Source organism: Macrobrachium nipponense, chromosome 45, assembly GCF_015104395.2.
Source record: "Macrobrachium nipponense isolate FS-2020 chromosome 45, ASM1510439v2, whole genome shotgun sequence".
Lineage (NCBI taxonomy): Eukaryota > Metazoa > Arthropoda > Malacostraca > Decapoda > Palaemonidae > Macrobrachium > Macrobrachium nipponense.
The window spans coordinates 29075283-29099269 of NC_061105.1; the positions used below are offsets into that span (position 1 = coordinate 29075283).

The 23987-nt window shown below is 40.9% G+C and overlaps 1 protein-coding gene across 2 annotated transcripts in view; it reads left to right on the forward strand.

Annotated features, from left to right (window-relative positions):
- LOC135214460 (mothers against decapentaplegic homolog 3-like) overlaps positions 1-23987 on the forward strand; it is a 397473-nt gene that overhangs the window by 28907 nt on the left and 344579 nt on the right. For both annotated transcript variants that reach the window (XM_064248795.1, XM_064248796.1), the window contains exon 3: positions 11786-12061. In XM_064248795.1, the coding sequence (XP_064104865.1) occupies positions 11786-12061 (276 nt within the window). The remainder of the gene's footprint in view (positions 1-11785; positions 12062-23987) is intronic.

Below are 23987 nucleotides of genomic sequence, written 5' to 3' on the forward strand. Positions count from 1 at the left end.
CGCCTTCCAAGTCTTTTAAAACGGGAAAGAGGAAAGAGTATCATTCCCTTAGCCCCTCTCCTATTAGGAGTTTGTCTCCTCCAGAAGAGGAAAGTTCAGAAAGGAGAACGAGACTCAGATAAATCCCGAGTTGGAGGAAAACTCGGATGATGAAGATCATGGAAGAGAGGGTTTGTCCAACTATAAGGTTTTGACTACCCTGCTCTTGAGGAGTATGGAGACGAGTTGACTCCTGCTGCTCCTCCTTCTCCGCGCTCGCTCTTTTCCAGTGCTAAGACGAAGAAGCCCTCGTCTTTTCTAAACATGAAACCCACCATCTCGATGAAGCGGGCATTACACGCCTTAGACTCATGGATGAAGTCTAAGAAAGACTTAGTCAGGACAGTCTTTTGCATGCCTCCGGCAAGATTAGCTGGGAAAAGAGGCATATGGTATAAGACGGGAGAGAATATGGGTATCGCTCTCCCTTCTACAACAGAGGCAGATTTTTCGACTTTGGTTGACGCTTCAAGGCGTCCAAGTCTCAATTCTGCACGAATTACATGGAGTATTTCTGAACTGGATCATCTCCTCAAGGGACTCTTTCATGTATTGGAAGTCTTCAACTTCTTAGATTGGTCCCTTGGGGTGATGTCCAAGAAAGCTCATGATTCAGAAGGAATCGAACCTGAAGCCCTGTTATGCATTTTGTCTTGCATTGACAAAGCGGTACAGGATGGTTCTTTTGAAGTCTCTTCATTATTTGGAGCAGGTCTTTTAAAGAAAAGGACGGTGTATGGCGCCTTCTTAACAAAGGCAGTCTCGCATGCTCAGAGGGCAGCTCTACTGTATGCGCCTCTTTCTGACTTTTTGTTCCCTTCTCAGTTAGTGAAGGACGTTGCTCACTCTTTAACTGAGAAGGCGACTCAGGATCTTCTGACGCAGTCAGCTAGGAAGAAGAAACCTGTTTCGGTATCTGACAAGAAAGGACCTAGTACATCAATGCAGCCCTTTCGAGGTGGTCCGACCTCCAGACCTCCCGCAAGAAGGAAGGCTCCGGAGAAGAGAGGTAGGTCTGCCTTTCGTCCCTTTAAAAAGGGAAAATGAAACATCTCTCCTCCAAGCACCAGTAGGTGCCAGGCTCCTGGGATTCGTGGAGGCCTGGACACTGATAGACGCGGACGCGTCTTCATTGACTATCATAAGGAAGGGATATCGTATCCCTTTCCTGAACACTCCTCCCCTAACGTCAATACCAAGGGAACTATCAGCCAAGTACAAGGACCCTGTGCTGAGGGATACTCTTCGATCGATGGTGGAACAAATGTGGGACAAGAGAGCGATAGAACTAGTACTGGATCAAAACTCCCTGGGGTTTTACAATCGCCTTTTTCTAGTGGCGAAAACCTCGGGAGGCTGGAGACCAGTACTGGACGTCAGCTCTCTGAACAAATTTGTTCAGAAGGAGAAGTTCTCCATGGAGACTTCTGCTTCAGTCCTAGCGTCATTACGACAAGGAGACTGGATGGTGTCTCTAGATCTCCAGGACGCCTACTTTCACGTCCCGATCCACCCTTCATCGAAGAAGTACAGTGGGGCATCGCTTATTCACGGATCCAGTTAATCACGGGTTTTTTCTTGGACCGTTCCTCATGTTACATCACTGGTATAAATCGCTGCATCACGGGTTTGTTGTGTTGCGTATGCGATGTTTTTCGGTAGGCTAACCCTCGGCCGTGGTCCGATAACTACCAACATTCATTTAAAGACTCATATAATGATATTAACTGACAATAAAGGTAATAAAACCATTCTCACCTAATATATTATTGTCCTATCTTCGAAATAAATAGCCTATTCAAGGTTTATGTACGACGTTCATTGGTAGGCTAAGCGTAGTTGCAGTGCGGTAACCACCAACGTACACAAACATTCACATTATGATATTAACTGACAATAAAGGTAATAAAACCATTCTTACCATATATATTATAGTCATATCTTCATAATAAATAGCCTATTCGAAGAATAATTCCACATCATTGCACTCAACTTATCGTCGGAGTGGCCAGCCACATAATGTAAGCATATACCTTTACGTACGAAAATGGTTTATGTATACGGTTGCGTTCAAAGCAACATTTTTTGTTTTGATAAACTTTTAGAAATTTTAATAGTAGTGGTAGTGTAATTACAGTAGTAATAACATTAAGGCTAAAATTAATTCGAACTTCATTATTATTTTGGCAGTATTCGTATATAACTTCTCTGAACAATGAAGTCATACAAACGCTATTTGTCATAGATTATCGTAAGTATTGCTGTTTGTTATTGGCGACGAAGCGTAAACGAAATACATAAAAGCATTTTTTACCTTATTATTATCGTCATACTTCATAAAAAGGCTATTCGTGGAGTAATTCCATATCAGTGAAATCAATTTTATCTATGCGAGGCCAGCCAGCTGACAAAATGTACGTACGTATATGAAAATCAAATTATGGTAGCGTTCACAGCAAGATTATCTTTCGAAATTTTTATAGTACTATTCATGCTACGTAGTAATAATGTTTGGAATATACGTAACATTAATTTCAATACAAAATATCATCGTTATTTTGGTAGTGAATAATAGTTTAGAATTATCATACATACACTGCATTGTTATGGGTTTGTGGCAGTGATAAAACAACCAAAATAACGTTCTCCTTTAAGTCAACGCGTTTAGGAAAAACATGACATAGAATCGACTTTGCGACTTCGTTCACTTTGATATTTTTAACGATACAATAACTATCATTTGTACTACTAAAACCATCTTCACATAAGTAATTTTTCGTAAGATATGTGTTGTTACAAAAGCTAGCTTATACATAAAAGGCTTTTATAATTTAAGTCATCTTAGATATACATATGTACCCAAACTCATTGTGGGGAAATTTACTACTGTTTCCTCGGATATTGAAATACTTTAGCATCATTCAAACACTTTAATAATATAAATACTAGGCTATACATATTTACATCGTATACAAATACTACATACAGTTATATACACATACTTTTATATACAAAGTTAAGAGTTATATACACATACTTTTATACAAAGTTAATCATATGAGTAGTGATCAGACGACAGCTGTGCACTGGACTACGTACGTACTACTTGGAAGATAAAACAAACAAAAATTTTGTTGTTGTTAGTCGCCGGGATAGATTAACATTTTTCCAGAGATTAAAGAGCTGAATTTTGTTTTGAAGGTATGTCAACCGCGTTAGTAAATAGGTATCATCTTCTAAGGAATTTTTTTTTTTTTTCTTCTTTTTGCGGAAGAATCTTCAAGCCATTTTGCATTCAAAGTAATGAGAAGGAATCATTCTATTCTTCATGAAATCAGTAAAATACTTACACTAATAATAAAAACTAAAACTACGTACTGTATGCAAAACACATACATCATCGTTAGCTTCGTGTGTGTAAACGTTCATTCTAAGAAATTACAGAGTAGTATAACTAACACCTGATTGGTTGGTTGGTAGCCATGGAGATCTGTTATCCAATGACTGCCCTCTGCTTCTGTTCTATTTATAGACATACGCCATGGATGGCACTAGGTTTGAACGTTACCATGTTCGTGATTTTCTGACTGCTGACGGCAAAAATTACTCAATAATTTTCTTTATATAATTATTCCTTCGTGAAAACAATAATATAATATCGCGGTTGACATACCTTCAAAACAAAATTCAGCTTTTTAATCTCTGGAAAAATGTTAATCTATCCCGGCGACTAACAACAACAAAATTTTTGTTCGTTTTATCTTCCAAGTAGTACGTACGTAGTCCAGTGCACAGCTGTCGTCTGATCACTACTCATATGATTAACTTTGTATATAAAAGTATGTGTATATAACTGTTAACTTTGTATATAAAAGTATGTGATATAAACTGTATGTAGTATTTGTATACGATGTAAATATGTATAGCCTAGTATTTATGCATTATATTATTAAAGTGTTTGAATGATGCTAAAGTATTTCAATATCCGAGGAAACAGTAGTAAATTTCCCCACAATGAGTTTGGGTGCATATGTATATCTAAGATGACTTAAATTATAAAAGCCTTTTATGTATAAGCTAGCTTTTGCAACAACACATATCTTACGAAAAATTACTTATGTGAAGATGGTTTTAGTAGTACAAATGATAGGTTATTGTATCGTTAAAAATATCAAAGTGAACGAAGTCGCAAAGTTGATTCTATGTCATGTTTTTAACTTTAACGTATAGTGGTATGAAAAACACCAGTGTGTCGTAGCGATGCATCATCAATATAGTGGTATGAAAATACCACATGGTGTTGTAGCGATACGTAATCACAAAGTACAAATCCTTTTCCCGGACCATCCTCAGAATTTTACGACTCTTCAACTTCAAGATCGATATGGTAAAATATATTATATAGTCATACTTATTGTTAAAATTCACAAGTTGAACTGCAAAACATTATTATATTTTGATTGTTATGTACATATATTTTTTGTGTTTTACGGAATGTTTGTTTTGAAAATAATACCTATTAGTGAACATATGGTATTAATTGTCCCACTATTTTATTATAGGTGATCTTAATTATCTCACATTCATTTAACAGTATTATATTAATATTTATTTAAATAAACTGTAATTAATAAATAACAATAATGAAAAACATAAAGGGAAAAAATGTTTTTGCTGCAGTAGTGGTGTTTGTTTGATTATGCATCTGACCTCACATTTCCGAAATCTGAAAAATTCCAAAAACCGAAACATCGGAATGTGTGTGTACTGCACATTTTTTTAAACACGCACACAATGTCTACACATTTACTGCAAATTACAGTACGTACGTATTTATTCCTGAGAGAGAGAGAGAGAGAGAGAGAGAGAGAGAGAGAGAGAGAGAGAGAGAGAGAATGATTAAGGACTCCAAGGCGTGTTATTTTTACAATTATTTTATTATCTTGGGATTTTTTTTAATCTTGAGATTTTCTATTCAATTCTCAAGATTAATAAGAAAATTACCGTAAATTGACTAGCATCAGCACACATCTGAATGACTCGGCCATTAGCAGGCTAGACCACCAAACCTTATGAACTTGCATGATACATGAGATACATGACAAAACACAAAACCACTGTTTATTGGTGAAAATTAGGGGTCGCACGATATGGGAGATTGCACGTTATTCGAGTATATACGGTATGTGATTTTTTTTAGCCTTTTATGGAACAAAATCTAGCAAGAAATTGCCATTCCCAGTTGGCAACACTGGCCTACAAACGTTTGTTTGTTGTTGTTATGAAATGTGGTGTGCGGCGCGTTCTTTAAATTGTACCCATATAAACGAGTTAATTATGTGGCATCAGGGATGCTCTTTGTGATACGAAAGTATCATTTTGATACTTTTTTAAAAAATTTTACTTTTTTACGACGCCGGTTAGAATGATACGAAATGGGAATTTTTTCTCAAAAATATGATACTTTCTTACGTTTTTACTAAGCAGATTGGTTATTTTCTTCCTTTGTAATTTTCCATTACTTATTTATATGCACATTTCCCTAAACATAGGTTTTGGAATCCTAATTTTTATCTAATCAGAAAATTTCATCCTCCACAGTTTATTTTCTAGCCTAGGTTAAATATTTATGAAGGATTTCAGAAACTTCAACTCTATGAACTCCTACCTAGTGTTGATAATTGCTTGCAACCGAGTGTCGAGTCAAAACAGCGACGATCTGTGATCTCTTGTAGTAAGAACCTCTTTAAGAGCATTGTGTGCGTGTTTAAAAAAAAATATGCAGTACACACATTCCGATGTTTCGGTTTTTGGAATTTTTCTGATTTCGGAAATGTGAGGTCAGATGCATAATCAAACAAACATCACTACTGCAGCAAAAACATTTTTCCCTTTATGTTTTTCATTATTGTTATTTATTAATTACAGGTTATTTAAATAAATATTAATTATAATACTGTTAAATGAATGTGAGATAATTAAGATCACCTATAACAAAATACTGGGACAATTAATACCATATGTTCACTAATAGCTATTATTTAAAAAAAAAAAATTCCGTAAAACGCAAAAAATATATGTACATGACAATCAAAATATAATAATGTTTTGCAGTTCAACTTGTGAATTTCAACAATAAGTATGACTATATAATATATTTCACCATATCGATCTTGAAGTTGAAGTCGTAAAATTTTGAGGATGGTCCGGGAAAAGGATTTGTACTTCGTGATTACGTATCGCTACAACACCATGTGGTATTTTCATACCACTATATTGATGACGGATCGCTACGACACACTGGTATTTTTCATACCACTATACATTAAAGTTAAAATGATCATATTATATTATTGTTTTCACGGAGAAATAATTATATAAAGAAAATTATTGGAATCTGAGCTATCAGAGTTCAGAGTTAGATGCTTGAATTTTTACATAGAACTAGCAGGACAAATTTGTAAAAGACTTTCAGGCATGAATGACATACTGCCTTTGCTAAATGCGTGTGATCCAGTGGTAGTAAGAGAAGCCTCTGTCAAAAGTGTAATTCCTCTCCTCACTAAATATCCCCAGCTGGTAGACGAAGATCATTATGATCAGTATAATGATGAGTGGAGACAATTAACATTTCAAGAGAAATTAAGTCAATCAAATGATCCCACTGAATTTTGGTGCTCGGTCAGGAAAATGAAATGCAGCGATGGGACACATATATTCCCTAAAATTTCTCAGTTTATGCTAGATTTAATGGTGCTTCCGCACTCTTCTGCCGCTGTGGAAAGAATCTTCTCTCAGGTGAAGTTAGTAAAAACTGATGTCCGGAACAGATTGAATACGGAATCAGTAAATGGCATTTTGTTGACTAAAGGGAATGGAGGAGGTAAAGATTGCTATGAATGGGAGCCAAGTGAATCAATGATTCGATCAGCTCAATCCCTGCATAAGGTAGATGAATAATGGTTATCCAGCAGCAGCTTGTGTATTACATAATGAACATAAGGTGATGATTAGATATAGGGTGAATATTTTGTTGAATTTAATATAAATTATGATCATATGTTTAATCATGCCAATTTCCATCATGCAAGTTGCCAAGTTGATGCCTATATTTCCAACTATATAAATTCTATAAATTGTATTATTATATCAGGCAACCTGTAGTTCATAATAACATACTAAACCCATACTTTATAGTTCATAATAAAATACTAGAATTATAGACAAAATGTGTTTTTGTACCAAATATTCTTAACAAAATAGACAACATGTCACTGTGTGGTTTGTTGCCAGACGAACGACCAAAGCTGTATTGATGTGAGTATGTATTTATTATTTTAGTCATGCAAATTTCTCTTATGTTTGTGCAGGATGATGTGATACTTTTTTGGATACTTTTCGGAAAAAGTGATGATACATTCTTACGTTTTTTGAAAAATTCACGATACTTTTTATAATCTATCAAGAGCAACACTGTGTGGCATCCAAAAGCCCCGATTCTTTTACTCTTATTGGGAAAGACGCCTAAAGGTCAGAGAATGAAGGTTTTTACGTGGAATATACTAGTATTAACGTGTTGTGACGAAGGGAAGAGATGTTTCGCTGCCATACTGTTGGTAGCATTATCGTTATTATATTACTGGATTGCACTGCAAAATCGTCGCCATCTTTTATCAACATAGATTGTTGGTGAGTACCCATATGATTTACATATTTTGATAGTTCTCTTACCACTCATCCTCTCTTTCCTTGTAAAAAAAAAGAGGCCCACCATGCGTATGTAGGCTTCTAGCTGTAATCCCTAGGCTAGTAGGCTACATATGTACAGTAGTACATATACTACATTTATTTTTAAGGCTAATTTTGTACAATAACTTTAAAACTGTCTTGAATTTAGTTTTAGGTGATAGTTGAAAACATATTTGGTGTTTGAACTAAAGTAGGCAGTTATAAACATTGGAATAGTGGTCTTGGGTGGGTTAACTATTAAAGTAGGCAGTTTTAAGCAATTTTGAGGGGGGTATCAGGATAACACGGGTATTTACTTATCACGTTGGGGGGTTCTGGGGCCCTATCCCCCGTGGATAACGAGGCCCCACTGTACCTCGTTTCATGACGGGGGGAAGGATCTTTCAGTTCAGAGCCTTGTGTTTCGGCCTGTCCACAGCTCCTCAGGTCTTCACAAGCCTGATGAAGAATGTGGCGAGATTTCTTCACCTCAAAGGAGTGAATGTATCTATGTATCTAGACGACTGGCTCATCAGGGCAGATCGGAGAGACAGTGCTTGGAGGACCTAAAGTTGACTCTGGATTTGACCAAGGCGTTGGGATTGCTTGTGAACTCGAGAAGTCTCAGCTGACCCCCAGACAAGACCTAGTCTATCTGGGATTCGGATGGATTCTCGGGGTTTTCGAGTTTTTCCCTTCGCAAGAGAGAACCGCAAAAGGTTTGAGGATAATCTCTCTCTTCTTAGAGAAGCAACAAACGTCGGCGAGGAATGGTTGAGCCTTCTGGGGACGCTTTCCTCGCTGGAACAATTCTTCCCTCTAGGAAGACTTCATATACGTCCACTTCAATTCTTCCTCAAGAGGTCTTGGAGCTGGAAAAACCGGACAACTGTCGGACGTTTTTCCCATCCCAGTGGAGATAAAGACACACCTACAGTTGGTGGTTGCTACCTCTGGAAGAGAACAAAGGGATCTCTCTAAGAACACAGAACCCAGACCTAGTGTTGTTCTCCGACGCGTTCGGAGACAGGTTGGGGAGCGACATTAGGCTCAGAGGAAGTGTCAGGCACCTGGGAACCAGCACAGGTGTCCTGGCACATAAAACTGCAAGGAGCTCTTCGCCGTACATCTGGCCTTAAGAGCCTAGAACCTCTGGTGTCAAACAAAGTAGTGCAAGTAAACGTGGACAACACCACCGCACTTGCCTACATTCGGAAACAGGGAGGGACGCACTCCTCGTTCCTTTACGAGCTCACGAGAGACCTATTACTTTGGACGTCTCACAGGAACATCTCCCTGCTGACAAGATTCGTACAGGGAGTAAGGAATGTGAGGGCGGACAGGCTCAGCAGGAGGAACCAGGTCCTTCATACAGAATGGACTCTACACGAGGAAGTGTGTCTCGATCTCTGGTCTCTGTGGGGAAACTCCTCATGTGGATCTCTTCGCAACATTCATTTCAAAAAGGCTCCCAGTGTTTTGCTCGGTCGTGGAAGATCCAAGAGCAATTATGGTAGACGCCTTCCTGCTAAACTGGTCTCGAGTAGACGTTTATGCTTTTCCCCCATTCAAAATCCTGGGGTTGGTAATGAAAAAGTTTGTGGCGTCAAAAGAGACGAGGATGACGTTAATAGCCCCCTTTTGGCCGGCCCAGGAATGGTTCACGGAGGTGGTAGAGTGGATCGTAGACTTTCCAAGATCCCTACCAAGAAGGACGGATCTTCTCAGACAAACCACACTTCAAGAGGTACCATCAAAACCTCCCCGCTCTCGCTCTGACTGCCTTTCGACTATCGAAAGACTTGTCAGAGCGAGAGGCTTTTCTCGCGAAGTGGCGAGCTCGACGATCGCGAGAGCACGCAGAACCTCCACTACGAAAGTATACCAGTCGAAGTGGGAGGTATTTAGAAGGTGGTGTAGAACCAAGAAGTTGTCCTCCTCCTCTACCTCTATAGCGGAAATTGCTGATTTCTTGCTATTCCTGAGAGTAAAATTCTCATCTAGCCGTATCCACAATAAAGGGATACAGGAGTATGCTCTCGGCTGTATTCAGGAACAGAGGATTAGATCTGGCAAATAACAAAGATCTCCACGATCTCATAAGATCTTTTGAGACTTCAAAGTCTAAGGAACCAATACCTCCGAACTGGAACCTGGACGTAGTCCTCAAATATCTGTCTTCGGATAGATTCGAACCTCCTCATCTGGCATCGTTTAGAGACATAACTAGAAAATGCCTATTCCTTATATCTTTAGCTACGGCAAAAAGAATTAGTGAATTACAAGCTCTGCAGGATAAAGTAGGATTCAAGGGAGACTCGGCTATTTGCTCGTTTAAGACCCTGTTTTTAGCGAAAAAAAACGAGAATCCCACGAATCCTTGGCCTAAGTCATTCGAAGTCAAAGGAATGTCGAATCTCGTAGGCAGAGAAGCAGAGAGGTCTCTATGCCCTGTTAGAGCTCTGAAGTTCTACCTTCAGAGAAAGCGTCAGTTGGGAGGCTCTAGACAAGGTCTTTGGTGCGCGGTAAAAGACCCCACAAGACTGATGTCCAAGAATGCTCTGGCGTTCTTTGTAAGAAACGTCATTACGGACGCTCATAAGGTCTGTCCTGACGAACAATTACAAACTACTGAGAGTAAAAGCTCATGAAGTAAGAGCGGTTGCGACGTCTCTCTCGTTTTATAAGAATATGTCGCTTAAAAAACATCATTGATACGACATACTGGAGATGCAACTCAGTATTTGCATCTCATTACTTGAAAGACGTACGTGTGACGTATGAGAAGTGTTTTTCTCTAGGTCCTATCGTATCGGCAGATACGATTCTGGGTACGGGAGCCGACACCAATCCTTAAAATGTATATACTGTTCTTCTTTTTGGATATTGGTCGAGAGTCTCTTCGAACAATGGAGGATTTGGCTCGCACGGGCGGCCGTCTATGTTGTTCAGTAAGAGAATTCTTGTCATATCCAATTAGTTGAGTATAATTTTTTTTGGTAAAATTATGTATGTGTGCGTAGTGGTTTTGAGTTACGGTTGTTGTGACGAGTTCGGGGATAACTCGTAACAATCCTTAGTTCTAACATATGGTTAGGATCAGGTGGTCGGGATTGGTTGTGTGCTCCTTCATAAGGTGTATTGTCATATAAGTGGATCAGCACCCATTGACAAAGTCCTTTTAGGCTCTGCCGAGTAAGCGGATAAGACCCCATCGGCAGACCCACAAGAACTCTTGGCCATAGATCATATATCTCGCTAAAGTTTCTTGAGGTGATGCAGACTACTGGGCAAACACCCACGAAGTCTACCACCTATCAGGTAGGAACCAAGGTTTTATTTATACCTACAACATATGTTGTTTACCTGTCTATTCCATATAGTAGCTGTCTCTTACCCTCCACCGAAGGGTGCCAATCAGCTATGTATATATCTGACAGGTAAGTTGATTGTATGAAAATGATATTGTTATGTTACAATAAAGTTTCATACATACTTACCTGGCAGATATATACAATTAAAGGCCCACCCAGCCTCCCCGCAGGAGACAGGTGGAAGAGAGAAAATATGATAGAAAACGGGGATGGTTCCTAGTCCTCCCGCCGCCAGGGCAGGGCCGGTAGATCACCTGAACCTACCTGTAGCGAGTGGCGCAAAATTTGAATTTCTGTCGGGGACGACGGAGTCTTAGCTATGTATATATCTGCCAGGTAAGTATGTATGAAACTTTATTGTAACATAACAATATCATTTTTATATAATTTGCAATGGTACATGTTGACATAAAGAATTAACAGTAAATATTTCATATATATATATATATATATATATATATATATATATATATATATATATATATATATATATATATATATATATATATATATATATATATATATATATATATATATATTTATTTATTTATTTATTTATTTATTTATATATTTTATGTATTTATTTATTTTATACAAGTTCTACTTCAGGCCTTCTCTAACACCCATATATATTTGTCTTTCAGCTCTACCTGCTATTTTAGTCCCTCGTGGAAGTAGCAGCAGTAGCAGCAGCAGCACTGGTGGAGTAGCTGGACCAGGCTCTGATCCAGGTTCAGCTGAGGACTTGGGATCTTTGGCAGACCTCACAGCAGACAGCATAAGTGACTCTACCTCATTGAGTTCAGTTGCGCCTTCAATTGATACCCAGACTTCTTTCCTTCCCACTGAGTCCCCACCCCCTGGCTACATGAGCGAGGACAACGATAGTCATGACCTTCCTGATATAACAGATTATTCAGGTAAAGCATAGCCTAGTATGAGGAATATGCATCCTTATTTTTTATATATTTATTAATACAAATACAGTATGCCTCTGTGTCTGGTGAAGGACACACATACTGAGTAGTGAATAGCTGCTTAATCTATTGAAATGAGACCTGGATCCATATATTAAATTCCTGAAATCTCATATCTTTTAAGAGGAGGAATGTACAAGTTTTGTATATTATTCCAGTCTCCTACAGCAAACAAAATATAGATCCCTAGTTTTTTCCTGATGTTTGTTGGTCTTCATGTCTGTCCATCCGTCTGTCTGTGATCAGCAGTGTGTCTGTCATGGTTATCTAGATATTGAAACTCCTGTATGGTTGCAGGGATACTGGTCAAACATAGTATTTGTACCAAGGTAGACCATCATGCATAGATGTGCATGAATGGAGTTGGTCATTCTGTCCGTTATTGTCTTTCATGGTTATCTTGTCATTGCAGGAAAAGCATGAAAGAAATCTGTTTAACTGTTCCAAATTCCATAGACGCTGTATATAACTTTAACCTTGGCCATAGCTTTTGAACCATAAATGATAGATTTCATACATGTCATTTATACTTCATTAATCAGTTCTTTAAGGTTATACTAGGTTAGTGATCTTGTGACTTTGACCTTAACCTTTACATGAAAAATAGCTGCCACTGGGGATATTCATGTATGACGACCACATATAGTGTGGGGAGAATATTGCAGGAGTTATTTATATTTAATGAACTAAAATGTATTGTGTCTTTAACATTTAATAAGTGATTGAATGTTAAAGACATCACAGATAGGATTTAGTTAGTGACATACCATATTTTTGTTAAGGAGCATATATTGCTTTATCAATTTAAATTTCTCAATATGCTAGTTACAGTAATAACCCCCTTACCAGATGCTTTGGAGATCTGCCTCCTGATAAGGAAACAAGGCCTTATTGGATAGCTTGCACTTGAACATTCAAGATATCCCACATCTAACAATAATTCTATATAATTTCTACAAGAGGAATTAAGACATAGTTATACATCTCTGAGCTGTGCCTTGCATCTAAATTAAACCCAGTAAATTTCTAAACTGGATGACTAAACCTGATGATAGTATATATTGTATTTACTTCAGGATGAGAATGAAAAGTAGTATATGAAGTTATGCTGCTTGCTAGATATAGACTTATAAGAAGATTGAGTCCCAGTACTATGTAATACATACAATTAAGTTTTATATATCCAATTTTCATTAGTAAAGAGCCCTTAAGCAAGTGAACCTGCCCTGAATAATGATAATAAAACAGTCTGTAAGATTATCAAATGGTTAAACTCGACGCTCAGGACACTTGTTTTTGTTTTTATTTGACTGTATATTCCTGTGTAGCTCCTTCCCAAGTGTGCAGAATGAGGAAGCCATATTGGTCAAATGTGGTGTCAGGGACTTCAGTACTTTTATAGGGTGGTTTTCCCACTTCTCCAAGAAGTTAAGCATAAGCATGTCTGTCTCAGAATCAAAGCTTGATGTTAAAGTTGGGTTAATAGCAGTTGTAGGTTAAATGAGGTGTCATCAATATTAAAACTTTATTGTGACAAGTCAAAAGGTCTAAGTGTATGTGTATTTAAAAGAAAGATACAGATTTCTAAAGAAAATGGCCATAGAAGAGGTATGCAGTTTCTCAACTCTGCCTAGTTGGCAAAATAATTTCAAGCTAGGCAGAGCTTGGTACTGCATCTCAAACAAACAGCTGATGTTTGACTGTACAGTATTACTCAGTACATGCTTTTTTTTATGGATACATTTGCTCATTCCAAGGTTGGATGGAGTAACTATAAGCTTCATATCTCAGATGAACAACCAATATGTTTACAAAGTGTGCATATTGTATTTTATTATATAAGGGATGGTTTTGAAATTTTTTTCATTGTATGATGCTGTATAGCTAGAATAGTTGCCAGTTTCACATTGGGCTTTAGCAGATACTTAGATCCTTAACATGAAACTCTTGGTGGGATTTAAGTCAATTAAAGAATAAAATTTATTATCTGGGTGAAAATCAGTGAACCAAGCACTATCATTATTAGTAAAAAGAAATAGAGCAAAATGATAATAAAAATAAGTTAATCTTGAAAATAGATAATTACCAAAACGAATGTTAATGCATAAAAATTCTTTGAATAAACTAGACAGATGTCATATCAGCAGTGCATGGAACTTTGAAGATGCATTATAGTCTATCTTAAAACTACAAGCATCACACAACACTGCCAGGAAGACTGTTCCACTATTGTAAAGTGTACTGTAGAGGAGGAGGCATTGATATCAATGGAACATTCTCCAGAGGAATCCAGGCTATCCTCAGTAATCCAATATTTTTGATTCTTTAACACCTGTAAGTTAGAAGACATTTGAAAACAGTATGTACGAGGAAGTTGCAGAAGCCAGCATAGTTGCTGATCTGCAGAGAGCAATTGGTGTAACATCTCAAGGGGAAAAAATTTAGGATTGCAGTTGAGCATGCACTTTGGATATTTCAAAGTTAAATCAGCAATTTTTTTTTTTACCACCTCTGACATGAATGATCTTCACTTCAGGTATGTAGCCTGGACATTATCATCCAGGGTTCATTGTCTCTTCTCTTTGGAATGGAAAGGCATTTGATCTGCTAGTTTGCTGCATGAATGTTTTCAACCCACCTTTAAGGTCATGAATTGAGTTAGCCACAACTTGGATTGTACAGATATATTGATAGCTGTCATCTCGAGCAAGACCAGTGTCTCATTCAAACCATTTAAAGGGATTAATACTTGAATCATCATGGCAATGTATTCTCTCAGCTAGGCTCTGAGCTCTACATTTGGCTTTGCAACCAACAGATTTATGGGAAAATGGTGTGTGCCATGTTACTTAACAGTGGTTCCATCCAGCTTACATTGGATCATCTGTATAGTATCTGGATTCTAGTTCAACCAAAGTAGGTATTTACCCGCTTGAGAGAGGCTTTTCTCATCTGATTTTTGCTGTTATGGGCCCTTTCTCGGTAATTTTAAGATACCCATTGTGCCACTACTCGTGGCGAGGGATCACAAATCTCATGTCTAGTATCTATCTTGGTCTTGGAATAAGAATATCAATTAATAACGAGATGGACTGAGTGAGACCATAGTAATGCTCTAGCTCTACTGGGGCAGCTTCATAGGAAAGGATGAAGGAGTCATTATGTATGCCTTGTAAGAATAGTTAATGCCTATTGGTTTTTCTCTTAAGAAAAATTACTAGGTAACATATTGGTGTAGCTTCAAGAACCCTTATCTCCAGGTCCGCCATGTCAGAATTAGAGCAGGACTATGATCCCATTAAGTTTAGCGGATTTGATTTAAAACTTTTGATCGAAAATGTTCAAATGCAGTATGTTGCATAGGTGGGTAATACAAGTTTTAGAGATGCTTGTCAAGATTTGCCATGTTTCATTAAGTGGATGCTAACCACAGATTAATGATTCGTCAGCATTCATGTATGGTCAGTAGCTTCAGGAAGGCAGGTGATCAGGCAATACCATTAGTAAAAAGATATTTATTAAACTTATTTAGCTTGTCTTGTATCAATTTTCACCCTTCACTTAGAAAGAAATTTATTGGACTAACTATATTAGTCAAGAGAGTAAGAGAGGATACCAAGTGGAATGTGCTATAATGAAAGTAACCATAACTGACTTATTTAAGCAGACAGGTTCTTTGGATTGAGTCATTGGTATTTGTTATGAAATTTACAGTGATCTCCAGTTGAATGAAAATAATAGGGAACTCGTATATCAATCTAATACTCTGTAAGAAAGCTGTGGGACTTGAAAATTAATTGGTTTGTGATATATATGAAAACAAAATTTAAAAGGAAGTTAGTGTTCTGTGAATACAGATCTCTTCTTTTGTTTTCCTGAAGACTGTCCTCCCAACCCCTGTAGTTTACTCACATTTTATTCACAGACAAAGTCAGGAATTAGAAATGCAGAGGTCTTAACTACTTCTAGCCATTCTGTTACTTTGCTAGTTGAAGCAGCTGTTCAGTACTCGGTTTCTGAGCCCTTCACTGATTTGGCATACATGACTATAAAAGACCAGTTTATTTGTAAGTGGATTGCCAACATTATGTCAAATTTAGTAAATTACTGCTTTCAAAAGTAGTATAGTCCATTTTTGATACAATAACATTGGAATTGTGATTTTTTATATATAGGCTGAAGTTTGTATGAGGGCACAAAAAAAAGTTTGCGCTCTGTTGTCTGATTTAGTATTTTCAAAGCGAGTAGAACGGTGGTTATTGATTTACAGAAGAATTCTTGTTTTAATGCTTTTGATAATTCTGTTAGCTCCTATTTGAAGTTAACTTTGGGAATTACAGAAACTAGACTATGTCTATATAAGATTACTGTTTAGGTTTAATAAATTTACATTAACTTTGTACCCCTTTAACTTAGGTGTTAATTGTATTGTGTCTATTGATAAATGGTACCACTCATAATTTCTCTTGGTATGCAGCTTATATCATGTTTGATTTTTATGTAACTTAAACATCAGAGTGGATACCTGATGACCACCATTTAACAAGAATTTTTGTACATGAACTTCCCTGACAGATATATACTTAGCTATAGTCTCCGACGTTCCCGACAGAATTTCAAATCTCGCGGCACACGCGACAGGTAGGTCAGGTGGTCTACCTTACCCGCCGCTGGGTGGCGGATGTACGAACCACTCCCGTAAGCTTGTCAGATTTTTCTCTGTCGCGGGAACGATAACAACTGTTGTCGGTTCCTCTCGATAGTTTTTCGATTCTCGCTTGCCTGGAGTTAATTTGGACTTCTTTTGGTGACGTATTCGCTTTGTTTGGCTTGGCATACGCTGATTGTGGACCGGTTTGATTTTGAGTTTGATTTTCTTTAACGATGTCTGATCTAGAATCGGTAGTTAAAACTTCGGTGTTGTTTAGGGTTTGCGTGAATGAAGGATGTAAGGTGAGGTTGCCGAAAGCTTCGGTAGACCCCACACGGTTTGCATGAAATGCAGGGGGAATGATTGTGCGTTTGCTAACCCTGTAGTGAATGTAAGGGATTGAATTGAAGAAGAATATAAGGCTCTCTCTTCTTATGTTAGGAAGTTGGAACGTGATAGAGTGCGTAAGGCTTCCTCTAGAAGTTCTAGCAGATCTAGAATGAGTGAGTTGGATGTGGATCCTAATAGTACTAAACGTAGAATTAGAACCTTCTTCCCAAGTTGCAGCCCCGGCTCCCCGCACCGAAGCCGGAGATTCGCCTTCGGAGGCGGCAGCTCTGAAAGCCAAGAATCGTTCTGTGGATCAGAAGAGTTCGCAGTTGGAAGGTAAGGAGAGTGTTAGTGATCAGTGCAGTGTCCCCGTGTTTGTGGAGGGTGCGTCTGACCGGCTCCTTAGTGCCTCTAGGCCTAGACCTCTTCCAGACTCCCAGTTCCAGTGGAGTAGGAAAGTCGAAAGCCGCAGGAGGGCTAGGGAGAGCCCCACCGGTCAGGCGTCCCCTCGGCAGATCCTGAAGTACGCTCCCAGGCTGCCTCGGATCGCTACAAGAAGGAGCTCCTACGCCAATGCTTCTCCTCTTCGTCGTCTCCCTCTCCGAAGAGAGGTTGGAACTCCCCCGGATGCGTCGCGCCCGTTGAAGAGGGCTTGGAAGGCTCCCTGCAGTCCTTTGGCTTCTAGTCCGGAGGTTTTCCCGGAAGAATCGTCGGTGGAGGCGAAGAAACACAAGAAATCCTGTGATCGTTCTTCTTCTCGGCTCCGCGCTCGGCGCCTGCTTCCGAGGAAAGAATTAGAAGATTCTCTACGAGAGTACTCGCGGGACTTCAAGCTCAGATCACGGCGCTAGCAGACTCTCTAGCAGTTAGATCACGTAGGAAGAAGGACGTTTCTCTTCCGATCAAGAGATCTAGGCGCCGCTCTTCAGAGGATCGTTCTCCTTCATATGGGGAGGTTTGTATGATGAAGGTGGGGGCTCGCGTGAGCGCCCTCGCTCGCGGGAGCGCCCTCACTCGCGTGAGCGCCCTCGCTCGCCTGGCTCTCTTTCAATTTCAAGGCGCCAAACATCGGTAGGACGCTCTATGGAGAAAGAAGTTTTTTCTCCAGATTGGATTCCCGCTTCCGGTAAGCGCACTGGCACCTGCTCATCACGCGATTTCTTCAACTCCCTCGCGTGAGACTTCTCCTCAGCAGCCTCAAGATTATAGAAGGCGCCCTTATACAAGTAGCGTTCTTCTTCCAGATGTCACTCTCCTCTCTCCTCGAGTATCGGAATCGTGATTCTCCTCCTGACAGGCATCTAGAGTCTGGTAGGAGTTCGTGTGCATGATAGACGGCCTACCTGTTAGCCGCTCCCCGCAAGGTAGGCGCCAAGAGCCTACTGCACATAGCTCTCCTAGTAGGCGCTCGTCTCTTTTAAGGGTCATACTCCTGATTATTCTCCTAAGGGCAGACAACAAGAGTCTTTCAAGCGCCCTTCTCCGTGTAGGCGCTCTCCCGCTTCTAGGCGCCATTCTCCTGACCGTTTGTCTCTTGGTAGGCACCAGGAATCCCGGAAGCGCCCTTCTCCAAGTAGGCGCTCGTTAGTTTTGAAGCGCCCTTCTCCTGAATGTTACCCTCTTGTTAGACGTCAAGAGTCCTCGCAAGCAGCCTTCTCCTAGTAGGCGCATTTTCGCCTTCCAGTCGAACTTCCGTTGATCGTACGCAACTGGGACAGGTATGGAGAGCCGCGCAAGCGCTCTGCTCTCGATAGGAGCTCTTCTCCTGGCAGCCGCTCGCCCCAGGATAGGTGCATAGAGTATAGTAGGCGCCTCGCCTCCTCGTAAGCGCCCTGCGGATGTTTCCGAGAATTCTCGGAGTAGGAGCCCTACCTCTCCTTCGGCTGAGATTCCGTATACCTCGAAGAGGGAGTCTCATCGTATACTTCCCAGATCTTCTCATCGTTCTCCAGTGGATGTGAACTCTTCTAAGAGAGGGCGTTCTCCAAACCTCTCGCTCAACTCCTGCTAGGATCCCTTCGTCACCTAAGGATCTTCCGCGCTCAGCCTCGACAAGACGTCCTAGAAGGTTCGGATGAGGAACCGAACACTTCTGCTGCTGTCTCTTCTTACAAGAAGCTTACAGAGCTACTTTTACAAGTTTTTGGGGATTCCCTTACGCCTACGGCTCCTCCTTCTCCTCACTCACTTTTTTCAACGGCGAAGACAGCGAAGAGTTCTTCTTGTGTGAGGATGAAGCCAACTCTTTCTATGAAGAAGGCACTGAGGAGTTTTGGTTCCTGGATGGCTTCCAAAGAAGAAGCGGGGAAAACGATGTTCGCTTTTCTCCTCCTTCGAAGTTTATCAGGACGCGCTGGTTTTTTCTGGTACGAAACAGGAGAGCCCTTAGGATTGGGTCTACCGTCTTCGGCTGATTCGGATTTTCGCACTGGTAGATTCGACAAGGAGAACTGCCCTTAACTCTGTCTAAGACGACTTGGGCAATGAACGAATTGGATCATTTGCTCAAAGGTATGTTTAGAGTGCTAGAAGTATTTAACTTCCTTGATTGGTCGTTGGGAGTCCTAGCCAAGAAAATTGAAGTGCCAGAGTCAATTTCACCACAGATGATCTTATGTGTGTTTTGTCTTGTATGGACAAGTCAGTAAGAGACGGAAGCGAGTGAAATCGCCTCCCTTTATGGGGCCGGCATCGTGAAGAAGAGGTCGGTTTACTGTTCCTTCTTAACGAAGTCGGTTCTCCCATGCTCAGAGGTCTTCTTTGCTGTTTGCTCCTCTGTCTACTCAGTTGTTCCCGAAATCATCGAGTGCAGGACATTTCGAGGTCACTTTCGGCCAAAGCCACCCAGGACCTTTTGGCACAGTCGGCAAGAAAACCTCGCCCTTCCTTCCCTACCAAGGCTAAGAAGGAAAAGGCAAGTGTTCGAGAACCCTTTCGAGGGGCATCTTCATCAAGAACCTCTACGTTTAGAGGTCGTAGACCTTCAAGAAGGGGTAAGACTTTCGCCAAGTCTGTTAAAGCCCCCAAATAACTTGCAAGTCCTTCAAACAACGGTGGGCGCCAGACTCTTAGAGTTGCAGAAGTCTGGGCCCCCCAAAAAGGGGCGGATCCTTGGACCCTTTCTATTTTGAGGAGAGGTTACCTCATCCCTTTCGTCGAAAGACCTCCCTTGACGACCATCCCAAGGGAACTGACGGCCAGGTACAGAGACCCCATCATGAATCAAGCTCTCCATCTAGCAGTAGATCAGATGCTGGAGAAGGGGGCTATCGAACTAGTGACAGACCATCATTCATCGGGCTTCTACAACCGCCTTTTCCTAGTTCCGAAGTCCTCAGGGGGATGGAGACCGTGTTGGATGTAAGCGCCCTGAACTTCTTCGTAGAAAAGAAGAAGTTCACGATGGAAACGCCTTCATCAGTGCTGGCAGCGCTTCGTCCAGGGGACTGGATGGTTTCCTTGGATTTTCAGGACGCTTACTTCCACGTACCCGATCCATCCTTCCTCGAGGAAGTTTCAGATTCATGATGGGGGGGAAAATTTTTCAGTTCAGGGCTCTGTGTTTCGGGCCTCTCGACGGCCCTCAAGGTTCACAGGGATTTGAGAATGTGGCTCAATGGCTTCATTTGAAGGGGTGAGGATATCCATGTACCTCGACGATTGGCTAATAAGGGCCAATTCAGAAGATCGTTGTTTGAAGGACTTACAAGTAACTTTAGATTGACGAAGGCTTTGGGACTTCTCGTCAATTTCAAGAAGTCATCACTAATTCCCGAGCAAGAGTGTGTGTATCTCGGGATACAGATGAACTCTCTGAGTTTTCGGGCTTTTCCCTCGCAGGAAAGGATAGCCCGAGGATTCGAGAGAGTAACAACCTTCTTAGGGAAAGAAGTATGCACAGTGAGGGAGTGGATGAGTCTGCTGGGGACACTCTCCTCTCTGGAGCAATTCGTTTCCTAGGAAGGTTGCACCTGAGACCGCTCCAATCTTTCTTTCATCGGAATTGGAGTCGTCGTTCTCAGGATTTGACGTTCTCCCTGTCGTTATCCCAGGACATCAAGAAACATCTCTTATGGTGGACAGATCCCAACCTCTTTGCGAAGGGACTGTCTCTTCAATCACAGACCCCCAACCTGGTGTTGTTCTCCGACGCGTCGGACATGGGGTGGGGTGCAACTCTGGGAACCAACGAAGTGTCAGGTACCTGGGTGGGGGACCAGGTAGCCTGGCACATCAACAGAAAGGAGTTGATGGCTGTGTGGTTGGCTCTGAAGGCTTTCGAGCCCAAAGTCAGAAGATCGGTAGTGCAGGTCAACGCGGACAACACTACAGCTCTGGCATACATCAGGAAACAGGGGGGGACGCATTCCTTCTCTGTACGAGACAGCAAGAGACCTTCTTCTGTGGGCGAAAGAAAGAGGAATCAAGCTTCTCACCAGGTTCGTGCAGGGAGAAAGGAATGTAAGAGCAGATCTCCTCAGCAGGAAAGATCAGGTCCTTCCCACAGAGTGGACCCCTTCATCTGGATTGTATGCCAGAGCCTGTGGAAGTTATGGGGCAGGCCACACATAGACCTCTTTTGCCACGTCAAAGAACAAGAGGCTGGATCCTTACTGCTTCTCGATATCGGATCCAGAGGCAGTAGCAATAATAGATGCTCTTCTCTAGACTGGAACGGACTCGACGTCTACGCGTTTTCCCCCTTCAAGATCCCTGGGCTAACTATCAAGAAGTTCGTAGAGTCCGATTCAACGAGAATGACCCTTAATCGCTCCCTTTGGCCGGCCCAAGAATGGTTCACAGAGGTACTGGAATGGTTGGTGGACCTTCCAAGATCGCTCCCGCTAAGGAGCGATCTACTCAGACAACCCCACTTCGACAGGTACCACAAAAATCTCCTCGCTCTCAGTCTGACTGGTTTCAGACTGTCCAAACGTTTGGTACAGAGCGGAAAAGGCTTTTCAGCAGCAGCTGCTAAAGCAATCGCAAGAGCGAGGAGACCTTCCACCTTGCGTGTATACCAGTCAAAGTGGGATGTCTTCAGACGTTGGTGCAAGAGGAAGAACATTTCCTCTTCCAGTACCTCTGTGACCCAAATTGCGGATTTCCTTATTTTCCTCAAAGAAGAATGTCATCTGGTTGTGTCAACTATTAAGGGATACCGCAGTATGTTGGCGGCGGTATTTCGGCATAGAGGCTTAAATATATCCGATGATAAGGACCTGCATGATCTTATTAGATCATTTGAAACCATTAAGCGTCCTCATGTAGTACCGAACTGGAATCTAGACGTAGTCCTACAATTCCTTGGATCGTCTAGATTCGAACTCCTGGCTTAGCCTCTTTCAAGGACTTGACGAAGAAGGCTATCTTCCTTTTGGCCCTAGCTACAGCTAAAAGAGTGAGTGAGCTCCAAGCTATTGAGGGCAATGTAGGGTTTAAGGAAGATTCTATGGTATGTTCGTTTCTTCAAGTTTCCTTGCAAAGAATGAAAACCCATCACGCCCTTGGCCCAGGAGCTTTGAAGTTCGTAGTTTATCGTTTCTAGTAGGGGAAAGAAGCCTGAGAATAACTCTTTGCCCTATGAGAATTATGAAGTATTTCCTTAAGAGAAGGAACAACTTAAGGCTAATCAAGATGTACTTTGGTGCTCCGTAAAGGACCCCACTCGGCCCATGTCGAAGAATGCTCTTTCCTTTTTTCTGAGAAGCCTTATTACAGAGGCACATGTTGCCTGTAAGGAAGATCAGTTTAGACTACTGAAAGTGAAAGCTCACGAGGTGAGAGCCATCGCAACTTCGCTTGCATTCAGAAAAAATATGTCTGTGCGGAACTTGATGGAGGCGACTTTTTGGAGATGCCAATCGGTTTTCGCAAACCACTACCTACGTGATGTAAAAATCACATATGATAAACTGCTTCGCCTTGGGTCCTTTCGTATCGGCGGATTCGGTGCTGGTGCAGGGAGCTGAAAATTATCCTGTGTAAATTTTTTATATGTTACCCTATATTTTATATTGTTGTTTTTGGTTGGTCTGAAAGAGGTTGCAGGAGGCACCTCTTTTTGTCGTAATATTAAACCCTTTGTATTTTGGTTAGGTGGTCTGGTGGGTTTTGGCTCCTTGCAGAGGTAGTGGTAAGGATCTGTTAGGTAAGCGGACAAGGTCCCTCTAACAGCATCCGACTTGGATTCTACCACAATAGGGGATCACATATTCCCAGTGGTAGATCCGAGAGTCTTTCAGCATCAGGTCCACGTCCTAGCTGTAGCTCTCCAGGCAATGCAGACTCAGAGATAGTATCTATGAAGTCTTCATCCTGAAAAGGTGAGAACCAAGGTTTTTATATCCTACAACATTAGTTGTTTCCCGTCTTACCTGTATTATTGAGCTGTCTCTTACCCTCCACCAAGGGTTGCCAATCAGCTAAGTATATCTGTCAGGGAAGTTCATGTACAAAAATGATATTGTTAAACTACAATAAAGTTTTGTACATACTTACCTGGCATATATACGATTAATGGCCCACCCAGCCTCCTCCCTCAGGAGACAGGTGGAAGAGAAAAAATCTGACAAGCTTACGGGAGTGGTTCGTACATCCGCCCACCCAGCGGCGGGTAAAGGTAGACCACCTGACCTACCTGTCGCGTGTGCCGCGAGATTTGAAATTCTGTCGGGAACGTCGGAGACTATAGCTAAGTATATATCTGCCAGGTAAGTATGTACAAAACTTTATTGTAGTTTAACAATATCATTTTAGACTACTATGCAGAATACTGATGTTTTATTTAGTATGCAGAATATTGATGTTTTATTTAGCTGAGTATTTCAGTTTTATGAGAGATATGTATGTGACAGGTGACAACCCATTACAGTAGGGTAACTCATT